The sequence below is a fragment of the Equus quagga genome, chromosome 3 (assembly GCF_021613505.1).
Source record: "Equus quagga isolate Etosha38 chromosome 3, UCLA_HA_Equagga_1.0, whole genome shotgun sequence".
Taxonomy (NCBI): Eukaryota; Metazoa; Chordata; class Mammalia; order Perissodactyla; family Equidae; genus Equus; species Equus quagga.
The window spans coordinates 64383705-64400900 of record NC_060269.1 but is presented as its reverse complement, the minus strand read 5'-3'; the positions used below and the strand labels follow the sequence as shown (position 1 = coordinate 64400900).

The window sequence follows — 17196 nt, the reverse complement described above, 5'->3', positions numbered from 1 at the left end:
TCCCCTGACCTGAATTCCTGGCCTCTTGAGAAAGGGGGCCATGAGGCCTACTTGGGGGCTGGGAAGGGGCTCTGCTTGCTTGTAGGTTCACAAGCAGCACGGCCTCACTGATGGGCCCTAAAATGCAATTAACGTTAATCCACTTGCCCGAGGAAGGGAACTGAAATCTTGGCTCCAACTCTGGATAGGGCGCAGAGTGGGCAGGGTATTGAGCAGGGGGTAATCTGTATGCTAAGGGGTTAAGGATAGAAGGAGCTGAGAGCCCAGGAGACAGTGGCCTGTGTCTAACTTAGTGAGCTTCTTTTCAAGTTTCTGAAGTATGGGGAGTGCAGAGCTGGGGCCACAGTTTCCTCTCTCCTTTTATTCCAGCAAGGTTGGAACATTACTGTGGACCTGGTCATCGGCCCGAAAGGCATCCGCCAGCTGACAAGCCAAGATACAAAGGTAGAGAGAGACGGGGCGGAGTAGGGGACGGGCGGCGGGGCTGGGGGGGGCGGGGGGGGCGGGGAGGGGGGCAGGGCAGGGTGGGAGGCCCTGCCCAGTCCCAGGCGAAGCTGTCTTCTCCTTCTTCTGCCTCCCACCCTGGCCTGCCTGGTCAGTTCTTCCTGCCCCGTAGCTGAGAGCAGAGAGCCTTGGTATGAGTAGCTATAGACAATGTTTGGGATAGATAACAGCATGGGGACAGATGGTTCTTCACTTCCCTGTGACTATCCCTTGCATGGAGGCTGGGGTGTGGGGATGGTTTGTGGGGAGCAGCACTATTATTGCTCTTCTGGCTCGGAGGAAAGAGTTGCCCTTTCACTGGCAAAATGGGGTGATCATCCCCCTGGGAGTCGGAAGACCTGGGTCTAGTCCTGGCTCTGCCACCAGCTCGGCATATGACGTTGGGCAAGTCCTGGCTCTCTCCAGACTCATTTTCTTTTCTGCAAAGTGAGGAGCTTGGACTCAATGATCCTTCTAGCCTTAATAGTCATTGATTCTCTCTTCACCCCCCTGAAAGACTCCCAGTTCCCAGTTCTTCCTTACAACGCCCCCCATACTGACCAGTCTGCATGGCCTGATGCCAGCACTAGGATGGTCTGAAGGGCCCCCCTCTTTTCCTACAGCCCACCTGCCTGGCCGAGTTCAAGCAGATCAAGTCCATCAGGTGCCTGCCCCTGGAGGAGGGCCAGGCGGTACTGCAGTTGGGCATTGAAGGCGCCCCCCAGGTGAGCATCTCTGGGCACCTGAAGTTCTGAAACAACGGGGTGCAGCTGCAAGGTGGGGTTCTTGCTCAGGCCAGCCTGGCCAGGGCAGACAGGAGGCCAGGGCCTCCCTGGCTTCTGGGATCTTGTTCGGAAAACTGCACCTAGTTCTTAGACAAAATACTAGGGTGATGATAAATTATAAGGAAAACATATCAGGAAGCAAAGTTATTTAAAAATATGTTAAGAAAGAAGTTCTTGGGGGAGATTCTTGGAGGGGTCAAGGTGACCAGAAATCAAGGTATAAATCATAGGCCTAACTTTTAACAAGTGAACAATGACTCAGAATCAGGACCTCAGGGACCCGGGGCTTTTTATGGGTGGAAGAATAAGAGAGACCTCAGACTGCAAACAGATTGTCCATCTCTCCGTCATCTATCTGTCCCCTGCCTCACTCCCTCCCTCTTCCCTTTTCTCAGTTTGAGCAGCTAGAGGGTACAAGGCATTGTGCTGTGTATGCACTCAGAGACCAAAACAAGTCAGACCTGGAGCTGGCCTTCCTAGCGTTTAGGGACCGTCAGTGGGAGGGATGACAAGAGCGCCCCCTGGTGGCTATAGAGAATGCAAGCAAAGCCCCACAGGAGGGAGCTGATGGATTCGGGGAAGTGGGTGGGTGGCAGAGTCCTGCTCCTTCTGAATGTGCAGTGTCTTCTGCAGTCCTGTGGGGTAGACTCTAGCCAAGGCTCTGGGGTCTCATCCTTGGCCGGTCTCTTCTCTGCAGTCCTTGTCCATCAAAACCTCCTCTCTGGCAGAGGCTGAGAACATGGCTGACCTCATAGACGGTTACTGCCGGCTGCAGGGGGAGCACAAAGGCTCTCTCATCATTCATCCCAAGAAAGGTGCGTTTCCACTCAAAGGTAAAATGGCCCGATGGCAGGTGGCAGCACAGCTGAGCCAAGCCCTGAGGCAGAGTGGGAGAAGCTAAGCCATTGACCAATGTATGAATGAAGAGGTTTGGAAGTGTGGGGAGGTGCTCACCCAGCCCCACCTGACACAAGGCTCCCCGAGGTCCTATCCCGGGTCCTCAGCTCCAGGCCTCGGCCCTGTCTGTCTCCCCTGGCCCTGCTAGCCGAGGGTGACATGGGTGCCAGCTCCTGGAGAAGAGGGCTTTGCAGTCCCCGGAAGATCAGAGCTATTGCTAGAACATGACTGGTCCCTCCCCTGTGGGTGTGTCTGTTTGGTGGGTGGGATCAGGAAGGAGGGAGCTTCCCGGAAGTCCAGAGGGCTGGAACATGTGGATGTGTCAAGAGGAAGCCCAAGAATTTCTTCTACAAAGAGGATTCCAGTTCAGGCCAAAGCCGACCCAGCTCTACTCTGACTGTCAGAGAGCACAGAGTAGCAGGGAGGGGGCTCCCTGGTGTTGGCTCCTTGGGGCAGTGGGGTGAGTCATCCCTCCAGGACCCTGTGTCCCAGCTCCGCCTCTTCCTCCCCTCTCCCCAGATGGTGAGAAGCGGAACAGCCTGCCCCAGATCCCGGTGCTGTGAGTACAACTGGAAGGCCGGGAACAGCCCCTGGGCTCAGTCTATGTCTGCCCCAGAGAAGGCAGAACAAACAGGGAGCCTCTCCCCCGTAGTTTCTGGTTTCCGGGCCCCAGGGGAGAACACTGGAACCCCAGTATTTCACAAGTGGTGATTTCTCACCAATAAACTTCTCCCAGTAAATTCTTGCAGAGAATTTGTGCCCTTGGCATCATCTTAGGGGGCACTGCTGCTGTCCTCTCCCTCCTGCCCCCCACAGCCTGGGCCATGCTTCCATGTTGTTGCCATCAGGACAGGCTGCTCCTCCAGACAGGCAGGGGGCACAGTGCAGCCCGCCCTCCAGGCACGGTGGGTGGGAGAGGGTGGGCGGAGGCTGCCCTGGGGGAGCGTTGCCAGGCTCTGAGCTCACTTGGCTCCTGCCCTCCCGTCTCCTCCTACAGGAACCTGGAGACTCAGCGGTCCCGCCTCTCAGAAAGCTGTAGCATAGGTGAGCCTGCCCGCCTGCCATCTTCCTCCTGCACCCAGAGGACTCTCTTCCACCTGCTCTTGTGACATCGTCAAGGATTCCCTTGAAGTTACAGAAAAATGAACTTTCCCTATGACCTCTCAATGATGGCTTAAAATATTATTAATCATAATAGCTAACATGTATCGAACAGTTAATACAGGACACCATGTTTGTCTCAGTCAGCTCAGGCTGCCATAACAAAATACCACAGGCTGAGTGGGTGGCTTAAAGGACAGACATTGTTTCTCACAGTTGTGGAGACTGAAAGGTCTGAGATCAAGGTGCCAGCGTGGTCGGGTCCTGGTGAGGGCCCTCTTCCTGGCTTGCAGATGGCCACCTTCTGTGTGTCCTCACAGGGTAGAGAGATGGAGACCTCTGGTCTCTCTTCTTCTTGTTATAAGGGCACTAATCCCCTCATGGGGGCCCCAGCCCCATGACCTCATCTCAACCTAATCACCTCCCAAAGGCCCCACCTCCAAATACCATCACATTTTGGGGGTCAGAGTTTCAACATCTTAATTCAGGGGAGACACAAACATTCAGTCCGTGACAGTGTTAAATACATCACAAGTATTATTTTATTTGGTTTTTACGACATTCCCCAGAAACATTCATTTCACAGAAAGGGAATCTGAGATTAAGGGAGACTAACCAACTTGCCCTAAATAACACAATCAGGCAGTATCGAGCAGGGACTCAAGTGGAGGTAGCCTAGGCTCTGTGGCCACTGTGAACCCAGGGACAGCAGCCCCGGCTCTCATCTGGCTTCCCCATCCACCCCAGTGATGTCAGCCTTGATTGCACTGGCCTGCACGTGGGAGCCACATGCCTGGTTCCTGATGGTGCCCGCTGGGGGAATCTTGCCCAAGGGATGCCCTCTTTCTGTCATTACAGAATCAGACATCTATGCAGAGATTCCAGACGAGACCCTGCGAAGGCCGGGAGGTAGATCCTTGACCCCACCATGTTGGCCACAGCCAGGGCCCTGTGTAGTAACATTGTGCAGATGCATGTGACACCACAGGGGGACTTTCTTTCCTTCCTTCTTCTCCCATGTGTGCCTGATACAGGGACAAACCTGAGTGAGGCACCTTTGGTATGAAAGCCAAGATCATTCTTTGTATGCCCACACTTTGACCTTTCGTGTGCCTGTGGTGTGTGGGGGGATCTTAAGAGCATGGACATGGCACCCAGCCTTCAGAGGGAACAGGGCAATGGTTTTTCCCTAGGTCTGCAACAATGGAGCCTTCTAGACTCCCTTTCCCAGCCTAGCCCCTGGATCTTGGCTGAGGTGTTGTTGGGGGATCCGGTAACACCTGGGCAGGAGGGGAACCAAGGCTGGCATTAGGACCTGTAGATGCTCAGATTCCCAGGGGTGCCAGCCGGTTTCAACGCTCTTGGACTGTCTGCTTTCTCCATCTGTGCAGGCCCACAGTATGGCATCGCCCGGGAAGATGTGGTTCTGAGTCGCATTCTTGGTGAAGGCTTTTTTGGGGAGGTCTACGAAGGTGTCTACACAAATCACGTGAGTTCCGGAGTCTTTCCTGACACTCCCTTTCTCCTTTCCTGTAAGATGAGAGAGGAGCTTGAATTTTCTAGAGGTGGAGGCAGCTGCCATGCTGTGTGGATCTTCATCCACTTGGCACTTGCACTATTCATGAAATACCAAGGGAGTAATGGAAATGGGAGTCATTTCTAAGAAGAAGAGCAATACCAGGGTCAAAATAGAGCCGGTGTCTGGAGAGCAACGATTGACTCTTGGCGGGAGAATGTGGTTCTGAGAAAAGGAGGGGTGGGATCTGAGGCCAGAGTTGGTCACGAGGCCGCTGAGGGGGCGGGACGAGGCTCGCCTGTGTGGTTATACTTCTGCCAGGCCTGGGGGAAAAGCAGAGCTGAAGGAAGGGGCCCGCAAAAATGTAAAAACCAATCACAAAGAGAGAGAAAGAGACCTGGAGCCACATCCGATGATGGCTCTGCACGTGCTCCAGACAAGGCCACTAATGCTGTGCAGATCCCTGGCCCCTCAACCTCAGTGTCCTCATCTGGACCACCAGGGGCTTGAGTTATCTGACCTTGTCTCGAAAGGCAGTGGGGAAGAGGTGGAGGGAGGCTAGAAATGGGAAGAAGAGGAAAGAGGAAGGAAGGGGGAGAAATGTGCTGTGCAGATGTCACCAGGCCTCCCTTGGCCGGCAGCCAAGCCTGTGGGAAGACCGTGTGATGCGGCGAAGGGGCCGCTCTCTTTTGGGCACCGGGCTGGACCAAGGGACACGGAACATGCTCTCGTTGCAGAAAGGGGAGAAAATCAGTGTGGCTGTGAAGACCTGCAAGAAGGACTGCACTCTCGACAACAAGGAGAAGTTCATGAGTGAGGCAGGTGGGTGTCCCCTGGGGAGGGGCACGGTCCTGTGAGCTGGGAAAGACCACTGAGACTCACAGACCTCCAAAACAGGAGGGCGCCCGGAACCCAGGAAGGGAGGCTGTGAACAGCGCTGGGACCCACATGCAGAGGAGGGCTTTCACGTCCCGTTTCTCCCAGTGGGGCGGCCAAGCACATTTCCCAGATGGGACCTGAGAGCCACCCCAGCCCATCCCTCTTGTCCCCAATTTCAGTGATCATGAAGAACCTCGACCACCCGCACATTGTGAAGCTTATCGGCATCATCGAAGAGGAGCCCACCTGGATCATCATGGAACTGTATCCCTTCGGGGAGGTGAGCTGAGGTGACAGAAGGGGAACCCTGCGATGACAGCTGGGCCACAGTTGGGCAGGGCCTCCAGGTGGGATGCATTTAGAGTGGAGGGGCCCTTAACTCGCAGCTTCCTGACTTCTGTATTCAGCTGAAACAACCCAGAGACCTTTTGTAGAGGAAATTGCTGGAAGGTCTCTCCAGCCTGGGTTCACCCTCCCGCCCCTGTGCCTCCAAAGAAGGGCCGGTGGCTGCCTGCGGCCTGGCTCCCTGGCTCATGCTGAGGCCAAGCCAGGGTCCTGATGGCACCTTCCCCCTTCCCACAGCTGGGCCACTACCTGGAGCGGAACAAGAACTCCCTGAAGGTACTCACTCTCGTCCTGTACTCACTGCAGATTTGCAAGGCCATGGCCTACCTGGAGAGCATCAACTGCGTGCACAGGTGGGCTGGGGAGGAAGCCGGGCCCCTCATCTGATCCTGGAGAGGTCGGGGTAAAGCGGCCTTTGGAGTTGCACAGGCCTGTGTTAAATCCCCAGCATTGGTCCTGCCTAATGTGACAACTTGAGCACCTTCTGTGAACTATCTCCTCATCTGAAAAGTGGAAATAGTGATATATACCTCACAGGATTGTTATTAAGAGTGAATCTCAAGTCCTAGATATCTGATTATAAGTCAGTGCATGCTAGCCCACTTCCCTGTGGGTTCTGAGAGATTGGTTCTCTGATCACTCTGAGCTGGCTCTCCTCTGACTCGCTTGTTTGGTGGCACAGGCTCAGGCAGGAGGGACTTGGCCAGGGCCACACTGGGAAGATCCTGGGGTCTGGGCCCTTCCAGCCTGTGCAACTAGCACTCCCCTGATACCCAGCACCCACGGGTTGCCAAGTCCAATCCTCCGTTTGGCTGTGGAACTGGCCCCTTCTCCACCTGGCTTTGTTCCAAAGGAGGCTCCTACCATGGGGGGACGTGTTGCCCGGCAGGAGACCGGGGGCTGCTCTCAGAGTACTGGGGTGGGCGGGTGAATTCTTCATACCAACACCGCTGACATCTGATATGTGGCCTTCTTGGATGATACTATGCAAAGCAATGTTGGAGGATATAAGCATTCATTCATTCATTCATTCACTCATTCAACAAATATTAGAGAACTCCTACCCTGTGCCTCCAGGTGCTCTCCTGGGCTCTGGGAGAAAGTCACAATCAAAACAGACAAAAATCCCTTTCCTGTGATGCTTCCCCTCTGGCAGGAGGGTGAGACATGAATCTTCTTGGGGCAAAGGTAGTGGGACAATAGATTTGTTCCTGTTTGTCTGTGTGACGTTGTGGTCGTGCTATGAAGTCATCTTTTCAATAATAAAGACAAATGATAGGGTGTGGAGCCTGCCTGTGAGAAGCAAGCAGACGAACCACTTGGGGTTAGAAGTGAGGCCAGGAACATGAGGTAAATTGAGTCAGTGCATGCACCCTGGGAGTGAGAGCTCAGTCTGGAGTTAGGCTGCCTGGGCCGACCCTGGTTCGCACCAGGAACCTTCTGCGCAGCTTCCTTCAGGTCCCTGTGCCCAGGCTCTCCTCTGAACCAGGGGCTCCGGGGTCTCCATGTCACGACTCAGGGTCTGGGAAGCACGTGGTGCTTCCGGCAATCCTAGTGCCCTAGGGGCATTAGCTATAGCCGCTGCTGCTGTAGCTGCCACAAAAGCCTCTCAGTCCTGTGGAATTGCAAACGGGAGATAGAGCTCAGCACGAGCTGGAAGATGGCCAAGGGCCTCGTGTGTCGGGGGGTTGGAGGGCCAGCCCGGGCTCCCACCTGAGCTGGGCTGCAGCAAGACCACTCTCTGGGTCAGAGAACGGGTGGCCCACAGAAGCTGCCTAGCTCTGCTCCGGAGACTGGGTCCCTGGCCAGCACTCTTCTCCTTTGTCTCTCTGTCCATGTGTCTGTCTGTCTGTCTCTCTGAAGCATTCTGAACCGCCTCACCCTCGTCTTTGCATCTTTCTTCCAGGGACATCGCTGTCCGAAATATCCTGGTGGCCTCTGCTAACTGTGTGAAGCTGGGGGACTTTGGCCTCTCCCGATACATTGAGGACGAAGAGTATTACAAAGGTGAGGGGGGGCAGCATTTCTGCCTCTGCTTTGCCCCTGGAGGGGTCACTGCAGCCAAAATGCCAGAGGAAAGTCTCTGGTCAAGGGTCCATAGGTCCTCGGGTCTCTGGAGAATAGGCTGTATTTCTGGATAATTCTGGATCTTTCTTCCCAAAATATCTCCTGTCAACCTCTTTGTCCACCCAAAGCCTCTGTGACTCGGCTCCCCATCAAATGGATGGCCCCCGAGTCCATTAACTTCCGCCGCTTCACGACGGCCAGCGACGTCTGGATGTTTGGTGAGTGGAGTCTCGGGAAGGCGTGGAGAAGGCCTTCAATTCTCGCCTCCGTGACCAGGCTAAGAGGGGCTGCAGGGAGCGGGGGTCTGGACCCGCACCCTGGGCTGCAAGGGTTCTGTTTGCTGCAGTCACAGAGAAGTTCCAAAAGTGGGGAGGCCAGTGGTGGGTTGAGGGTGATACGGGCTAAGGGCCAGCCGGGGCAGTCTTGGTTAATCTTCCTAGAACAGGTTCTTGAGACAAATGTGTGCTCCACCAACCAGCCCCAGGGACTAATGTGGGGACACCCGGGAGGGGACCCTCAAAGGAAACACTGAGGTTTGCTCTGAGAAGGAGATGTGGGGAGAGGTGATAACAAAGCCAAGTGATGGACAGACAGCCCCTGATGGGACACACAGCCATGTGGATTATCTCTCTCGGTTCTCCAGGCTGACCCAGTCAAATCTCGTTATTATTATTCCCGTTTTCCAGATAAGGAAACTGAGGCTAAGGTGAATAGGGGCTTGCCCGTGATAACACAGGCAGCAAGTGTTGGTGCTGGTGTTCCACTCCGGCTTTCTGATAGAGGCTTCACTGCCTCCTAAGAGAAGGCACTGGTGGTCCCAACAACGTGCCTTTGACTGCCCCCTCCTCATCCCGTGGATCTAATAGCCCCACGTGGAAGGGGTCTGGGGTCTGGAGGGGGGGCCATGGTTCACTTACAGATGCAGGTGATGGGTCCCTCGGTGGACCGCCATGGTGGGCAAGATCCCAGGGATGCTAGAGGCGGGGTGGGGAAGATGGGAGCTCCTCCCAGCAGGGACTGAGTACTGACTGCCATGGGGTTGTTCCTGGGGAGGGCCGACTGGCCTCTCCAGGCACAAGTTCCCCCCAGAGCAGGTCCTGACCCTCCCCTCCTGCCCTTAGCCGTGTGCATGTGGGAGATCCTGAGCTTTGGGAAGCAGCCCTTCTTCTGGCTGGAGAACAAGGATGTCATCGGGGTGCTGGAGAAGGGGGACCGGCTGCCCAAGCCCGACCTCTGCCCGCCTATTCTCTACACCCTCATGACCCGCTGCTGGGACTACGACCCCAGCGAGCGGCCCCGCTTTACCGAGCTCGTGTGCAGCCTCAGGTGAGCACAGAGCGAGGGGTCAGGGGCGGTGGGAACAGGGCCCCCGGAACGCGAGGCTCCTCTGCGGCAGCGCCTACAGGTTCGCAACGTACCTCCTAAACAAGATGTGGCCAGTGTCCTCGTCCCCACCTTACGGGCGAGAGAAGTCAGGCGCAGAGCTGGCGACTCCCCGCGGCGGGGACGGGTGGGGCCTGCCCTCTGACCAGCACCGAGCCAGGAGTCCGGGCGGGTGAGCCGATGCTCCCAGCAGCAGCACGTGCCGCCTGTTACGGAGGCTCGGTAGCTCCACCGGGGACGGAAGCTGGAAACCGAGTTCACCACAGACGGGAACTCAGGCATGGCGAGCCTGGGTGAGCCCGCGCGGCCGGCGGCCCCGCCCCCGAGCCCAGCGCCTGGCTCCTAGCATGCGCTTAGAAGTGTGTTTTAGGTTTGAAGGGAAAGCACTGAAGTGCTGTGCTCTTTGCAGCGGTGAGGGGGCGCATCTGACAGGTGCTGACCTGGGCGCAGGACCGGCTTTCCCAGCAGCACCTTTTGCCTCTCCTGCCGCCATTGGTCGTTCTTCTCAGACAGCAGGGAAGGGAGGGGCTTTTGACCGTTAAGACAGTGACCCAGGTCACCTCGCCCTTCTGAATAGAGCCTCGGTGGCCTGAGGGTCTGACCCATCTCAGCTGCCCAAGAGCCATTATTCCCTGGGGACTGAGAGGTCCCAAGTGAGGGGTGCTGTCCAAGTACATTTTAGAGGGTCCCCCTGTTTCCTTGGTGGCCTGCCTGCTGTCAGTTCCTCTTTGGGTGGTCTTACTTCTTTTGGGGTCCTTTAGGGCAGCGGTCAGCACACTTTTTCTGTAAAGAGCCAGATAGTAAATATTCTGGGCTTTGCAGGCCATACCACCTCTGTGGAAACTATTCAGCTCGGATGCTGGAACTCGAAAGGCCCCCTAGGCAATGCATAAATGAGTGTGGTAGCTGGGTTTCCATAACCTTTATTTGTGGACACTGAAATTTGAGTTTCATCTAATTTTCACATCACAAAATATTTTCTTCTTTGCATTGTTTTCTGTTGTTAAAACACAAAAACCATCTTTAGTTTGGGGCCTTACAAAAATAGACAGGGCTGATGTGTCCTGTGGGCCCTAAGTTGCTGATCCTGCTTTAGGACATCTAGCGCTCGGTTAATGTTCAATACGGCAGCTTTAAACACTGTAGTCAACATGCTGGCCTTTTTTTAGGACAAGAAAATAGCTGCTGGAAACTGCCTTGGGGGAGGTCCCCCAGGGAGGAAGCTGGGAAGGCCCAGGCTGGGACAGAGGGAAGGGCACTGCATTGATTCGTAGGAGCAGGGGCTCCAGCACAGTCTGCAAGACCTCCAGCTTAAAAGGCCCCTCTGTTGCTGTCTATCCCTCCACTAACACTCCTGATTAATTCTAGACTCATCTGTGGGTCCCTTATAAGAGAGATTAGAGAAGTCAGAGGGTTCCAGGAGAAAAGTATTCGAAAGGTGTAGCTGAGAGGGCTAAAGCTCTGGGTGATGAGGGTGGGGGTCTTAATTCACTCTTGGGGTTGAGAACCATGAGGAGCTGGGACAGGGGTCTCTCCCACAGCGGAGAGGCATGCCCCCTTAGAGGCACCGGGCCCACCCCTCACGTGGATGGAGTTGGGAGCAGACTTTTCAGGTGTGATCTGAAGGATCCCAAAGACCCAGGGACCCCAGGATGCCTCCCTCAAACCACAGCCTGACAGTCGCCCATTAGAGTTAAGAAAATAGTAGATGAGTGTTTCCCAATCTTTTGGGGTAAGTAGGGCCCTTGTAATATCAAATTTTGAGAATTCCTCCATGTAACAATAGTTACACTTTTAGAATCTATTGATGACAAAATGGAGTAAACTATATAATGAATTTGTTATTACACGCAGTATAATGTATATACATCTGAAAACACATTACCAAATATTGCATATTTAGTAGTACTCTTAAAAATGATTAAAGAAGACAATCTGGGTGATACAAACACATTTTATTTAACACTTCTTGGAGCGGGCAGTCTCCATTCCCAATGGTCCAGAAAACGGCAAAATGGAGTCAAAGGCAGAAAGCTCTTTTAGGGTAAAGAAGGAAGAAGGAAGAGAAAAATAGAAAGTGAATGAGGAACAAGGAAGCATGTATAGAGCCCAGAGTCAGCTTGGCGTTTGGGATGTGCTGACTGGGCGGACTGTGTTTCTGGTCAAGCAGAGCCTCTAGAAGGACACCAAAGTTCTCTAAGTTTCAGTTTGCTCACGTGGCACCCAGACAGGAGCACCTCCATCTTGGGCCCAGAAATTTATTTCCCCAGTCCGTAATACTTGGTCTACAGACCATCCTTGGTGCACAGATGAACATGTGAATTCATGGACCCCTGCAGTCAGTCCGGAGTCCTCTGGGGTTGGTGATTCCCAGGTTGGGAACCACTGGATTGGGTAAGAAGGGCGAGAATCCCCATAGCTAACCTGGCGGGGAGTCCACAGCCTTTTCCCATGAGCACACACCAGGAGTGCATTGGGGGGATGTTTAGTGAGAAACGGGAGATGGAGAACACAGGCCTCGGTCGTGAAGTTGTCTGGGACCTTAGAAATCTATGTGAGGGGTCAGTGCCAACAGGAGGCACAGGGATGCAAGAGGCGTGGGGAGGTGAGCTGGAGACACGCTTCCACTGCCATTTTGGGCTGGGACTGGCTCTCCAAGGATGTTTTCCCACAGTGGATCCATTCCTGTGATCCTCCCAACCTCAGTGTGGGAGTGACCTCAGGTTCCATATCCCCACCTATCTCAGACGGGTCTCCCCAGCCCACTCTGCAGAGGAGATAGAAATTGGATTCAGCGGTCCTCCTCCAGGCCTCTCTGGGCCTCTCAGGGCTTTGGTGAAAGGCAGAGAGGAGCCGCCAGGAGGTTTTTTGGGTTTTTTTGTTTTTGTGAGGAAGATTGGCCCTGAGCTAACATCTGTTGCCAATCTTCCTCTTTTGCTGGAGGAAGACTGTTGCTAAGCTAACATCTGTGCCAGTCTTCCTCCATTTTGTATGTAGGATGCTGCCACAGCTGGCTTGTTGAGAAGTGTGTAGGTCTGTGCCCAGGATCCAAACTCATGAATCCTGGGCCACCAAAGCAGACTGCACAAACTTAACCATTATGCCACCAGCCCAGCCCCCCCAGGAGTATTTTTGACTTTGTTTCTCTCTCCTTGTCTGACCTGACTCCTTGGCAGTGACGTTTATCAGATGGAGAAAGACATCGACACAGAGCAGGAGAGGAATGCTCGCTATCGACCTCCCAAAATCTTGGAGCCCACAGCCCTCCAGGAACCCCCACCCAAGGTAAGCCAAGCCCTGGCCTCGCCAGTCCTGTGGGTCACAGCAGAGCTGGGGCCCCAACTGGTTCGTTCCTGGCCTGACTGTGACTTCCCTTCCCAGCATAGGGAGGATGTGCCCCCACAGTCCTCTCAGCCCTTCAGCCCAACCGCCCGTCAGCACTGAGCTCAGCCCCTCACATTGGTGCCCTGGCAGGCGGAATATGAGACAGCAAGAGAGCAGACACCTTGTGGGGCAGCTGAGGCAGGAAATCACCCTGCAAACATTTCCCTCAAGAGGCTGGAGCACTTTTCTTTCTGGTGGTTTTAGGAACAAATGAGATCCCCCTGAGGGCACATGATTGGGAGTGTCCTTGGGTCCCTTAGGTCCAACCTCTGGGTCCATACCCTCCATGGCATCTCTGGGCTCGGGAGCCAGTGCTCCACCGCCATCCATTAGGTGGGCGGGTTTTGAGGGACCGTTCGTGTTTTAGTCTGCTCGGGTGCTGTAACAAGACACCATAAACTGAGTGGCTTAAACAGCAGGCAGTTGTGGACGCCAGGAAGCCCAAGATCAAGGTGCTGGCAGATTCAGTGTCTGATGAGGGCTCTCTTCCTGGCTTGCAGATGGCTGCCTTCTTGCTGTGTCCTCACATGGCAGAGAGAGTGACAGCTCTGGTGTCTCTTCTTCTAATAAGAACACTAATCCCATCATAAGGGTCCCACCCTCATGACCTCGTCTAACCCTACTTACCTCCCAAATGCCCCCCTGCAAATATCATCACATTGAGAGTTAGGGTTGCAACATACGCATTTGGAGGGACACAGACATTCAATCCATAACAAAGCCCTATCTGGTCCAGGGCCCTTCCTCACTGACCCCCCTGCCTAGCATGCCCCAGTTCCTTCCCTCACTCAGGGCCCCGCTCAGTTGTCATCTCCTCCAGGAAGCTGCTGTGAGTGCCTGAGCCCTCAGTGACCTCCTGTCTCTGAATGTCCATGGCTGTCGACGGGTGGCTTGGCAGGTGCCCCCACATCTAGGAAGGTTACACACACAGAGACTGGGAACCCCTCCAGTTAGTGATGGCCCCCAGGAGGGCAGAGAGGCTGGCCCCTTTGTACCTTCTCATCGTTCAGCATGTGGTGGGTGCTTGTAATGGATACAAATGACTGTAATGATAACTTTGCCCCTCATCTCTCCTTCATTCTGAACAAGCCTGACCTGTCTCCGACCCAATATTCCCCTTGGTGAGCTGTGGTCCCTCAAGGAGAGACACATGGCCTGAGTCCTCTCTGTGTTCTCTCCCCAGCCCAGCCGCCCCAAGTACAGAACCCCTCCACAAACCAACCTTCTGGCTCCCACACTGCAGTTCCAGGTAAACATGTAGCCGGCGGGCTGGGAGTGTTTGGGGCCCTTCCTCGTCTAGGTCCTTCCTGACATTTCATCCTCATGCCTTTGAGGAGCAGCAGTCATCTGCTCAGGTAACGGAGATGGCCTGTTTTGGCTCTTCTTTGGTATCTAGAAAAGAACTCGAACTCAGAGTACCCAGAGATCAAAAGACTCAAAATGCGATTCTACCGGGCTATCCTCAGCTGAGATGTGCCATCTGTCCACAGTGTTTGCTGCTCCGTGTGCCTGCCTACAGCTCCCTCTTCTTGTCCAAGGCCTCGTTGGCCTCCTGTCCTAAGCAAAGCCTTCTAAGAAGGAACCCCAGGCAGCTGGGGACAGTTGGTATTCCCCAGAGAATGGAGTTGCTCCCTGGAGCTCCCCACAGAGGGCCTGGCCAGAACCTAGTGGCCAGTGAAGAGAAAGCAGGTTCCATCCGAGCTTTCCTCTCTCCTCCATCATTGCCAACCATGGAAACTCCTGTGCTTTAGGGCCCTGTCTCAGAAGGTCTCTGTCCTGTGTCACTCTCTTGCATCTCAGTTGTAAGGAGCCCAGGTCACTGTCTTTTCTTCTCTTACATCGCTCAGCTCAGAGTTGCTGCTCAGTAATGGAGCATCTCAGTCAGTAGAAGCGTGTCTGTTTATTTGGTTCTCCTTACAGAAAGCTGATGTCCCACGGTCATATATTTCTCAAGGAAACACCCCAGGACCAAAACAACCCCGACCAAGAGCTAACAGACAATTCTTCTTCATGTGGAAAAAAACCTCAATGCAGAAGATAAAAGCAATGTCCCTAGAATGCTGTTTAAAATGCTGATTTAAAAATGCCCGCACACACATATGTGTAGGCCAATCATGTGTGTCAGTTTGTAACGTGACCGTGAAAAGTGAATCCTTTCTGAAGAGTCCTGAGGGAAGAGACGTGTTCTCAGTAGATCTGTCACTTGTGTGGACCCATGGTATGCAGAGCGTCTGGGGAGGGCTGTTAGATGAATAAGGGGCCACGGTGGCTGCACTGACTCCTAGCTAACAGCCGTATGTGTTGCTCCACCGTGCCTCTCAAACAGGGCCAGCAAAATGCTCACACCACGTGCTTTATTAGCTCCTGGAGAGCAAGTCCTGTTTCTCCCATGGTGCTCATGTATCGTTTCTCTGTGCTCGTGTTTGTAGCAGCTAATTGTCCACCTTCTTGCCTTGTCCCTGTGCCTGGTGCTTCTTTGCTTCTCCGGAATAGGTCCCCGAGGGTCTGTGTGCCAGCTCACCTACGCTCACCAGCCCTATGGAGTATCCATCTCCTGTCAACTCGCTGCACACCCCGCCTCTCCACCGGCACAATGTCTTCAAGCGCCACAGCATGCGGGTAAGAGGGCACTGCATGCTGGGTCCCAGCCCGGACTGAGGAGGCTGATGGAAGGAGGTGCCTGGGACACCGGGAACCCCATGTCCTCAGGCTCAGGAGGTGCCCTCCATGTTTCCATGCACCAGTCAGGCCACGGAGGGGCTCTGTGACTCTCTCTCCTTTGCAAACACATCAGAGGCTGGGGGCCAAGCCAGGCTCTGCTCCTGAGGACACCAGCTGGCTCCAGACCTGCCCCTGCCCAGACTCTGGTGCTGCGGCGAATGATATAAAATCTCCCACTTTCCCGAGCCCTGGGGGTAGTGTAGAGGCTTGTGGGCAAAGGGCAGCCAAGCCTAAAGGTGCTAGAGAATAAAAGATCCTGGATGTTCTGCTCTGCTCTGCCCTTCCTGCCTGATTGCTTTGGTTGCTAAATCTCTCTTGAGTCAAAGGAAAGGCTTCCTTGTGGCTGCCAGTCGTGCTGCTTTTGTAAAAGTTGCTACTGTACAAAAAGGAGCTTGGGGGCTAGTGTGCAACAAAGCCCCCTCCCCAGTCACCTCTTTGTTGTCAACTGCCGATGTATTCATGCAAGACATTTCAAGTGCAGTATACATCACTCTAAAAATTTGGGGGAAAACTGCATGTTTATTACAACAGATTTAGAAAATAGAGGAAAGTATGTTGGTATATTCTCTGTGATTACTCTTAATTTACTAAAATTTTGAAACGAGTTAGATAACTTACAATTCTAGGCAGCAAGATCTGTTGTGGAATCAATTTTTTCCCTGATCTAGTGCATTTTTCTCTTTTACGTTAATTTAACCAATTTCTATCTTAGCATATACTTAACAATAAAACTGCATTTTTGAGCATGGACTATAATTTGGGCAGTGGTCGGTTCCTCCGCCCTTCTGTCCTTAACTCTTTACTCATAATTAATTGAGTTTTAGTGAGTTTTGCTTTAAAACATGTCCCTTTAGAAAGAAGCTATTTTGCACGTTTGAAGGGTGGTGTTGCCTTTGTCAAACCCCTGTGTGACCGTAAGGACTTCCTTTAGCTCCCTAAGGACAGACTGTGCAGCAGGAAAAAAGACCTTTCGTGTCAAGGGTTTAGAAGTACTTGCCATAAGAAAAGTCTGCCTAAAAGAGCATAATGAGCATTTCTTTAAATAAAGGAAAAAAAGTTAAAAATATGAACTCCATTTTACGGTCTACGCAGAAACACCGGGAAAGCCCCTCCAGGTAGAATGCTGACACGGCATAACGGTGCCCTGCAAAGCACTGATCAAAAGCCAGAGGGGGGTTTCTCAGGAAAACAGCGTTTCTACTGACTGACTCTATTGCCTGACTCATCTGGGATTCTGTGAGATTCCACACCAGAGTCAGGATGGCAGTCATCTCCCTCTTGAAGACCTCACGACTGAGGTTTAAAATAATAGTAAAAATGCAATAAACAGCGCCTTTGGCAGGGACACCCTGCCGAGTGCTGTGCCCGGGGCTGAAGGGAGAACAAGGCAGTCCTGCCTTCAGTGAGCTTACAGGTGGGCGGAAGGAGCACGCCAGGTGCACACTCGCCTGCAGTGAAGCCACCGGGAGTGGCACACAGAGATAGGGCGAAAGTGCCATGAGAGTCCCGAGGGGAGAGCAACTCTTTCCAGCTTCTTTTTTCAGCTGGGCCTCGAAGGATGGGGACGATTTGGAGAGGAAGAAGCTGGGATGTGGGGGATGAAAGAGGAAGAGGCGTCAGTAGGAGCCAAAGCTG

General features: G+C 53.7%; 1 protein-coding gene across 6 annotated transcripts in view; it reads left to right on the top strand.

Moving 5' to 3' along the window:
* The window catches only part of PTK2B (protein tyrosine kinase 2 beta), a 123092-nt gene that overhangs the window by 97130 nt on the left and 8766 nt on the right, over positions 1 to 17196 (top strand). For 4 of the 6 annotated variants that reach the window (XM_046655942.1, XM_046655944.1, XM_046655947.1 and 1 more), the window contains 16 exons: positions 370 to 444; positions 1107 to 1208; positions 1966 to 2083; positions 2685 to 2724; positions 3163 to 3209; positions 4125 to 4175; positions 4658 to 4755; positions 5520 to 5604; positions 5841 to 5941; positions 6244 to 6359; positions 7913 to 8013; positions 8202 to 8291; positions 9195 to 9399; positions 12633 to 12741; positions 14024 to 14089; positions 15334 to 15459. In XM_046655942.1, coding sequence (XP_046511898.1) covers positions 370 to 444; positions 1107 to 1208; positions 1966 to 2083; positions 2685 to 2724; positions 3163 to 3209; positions 4125 to 4175; positions 4658 to 4755; positions 5520 to 5604; positions 5841 to 5941; positions 6244 to 6359; positions 7913 to 8013; positions 8202 to 8291; positions 9195 to 9399; positions 12633 to 12741; positions 14024 to 14089; positions 15334 to 15459 — 1530 coding nt within the window. The remainder of the gene's footprint in view (positions 1 to 369; positions 445 to 1106; positions 1209 to 1965; positions 2084 to 2684; positions 2725 to 3162; positions 3210 to 4124; positions 4176 to 4657; positions 4756 to 5519; positions 5605 to 5840; positions 5942 to 6243; positions 6360 to 7912; positions 8014 to 8201; positions 8292 to 9194; positions 9400 to 12632; positions 12742 to 14023; positions 14090 to 15333; positions 15460 to 17196) is intronic. The other 2 variants (XM_046655945.1, XM_046655946.1) reach the window with 2 other exon arrangements.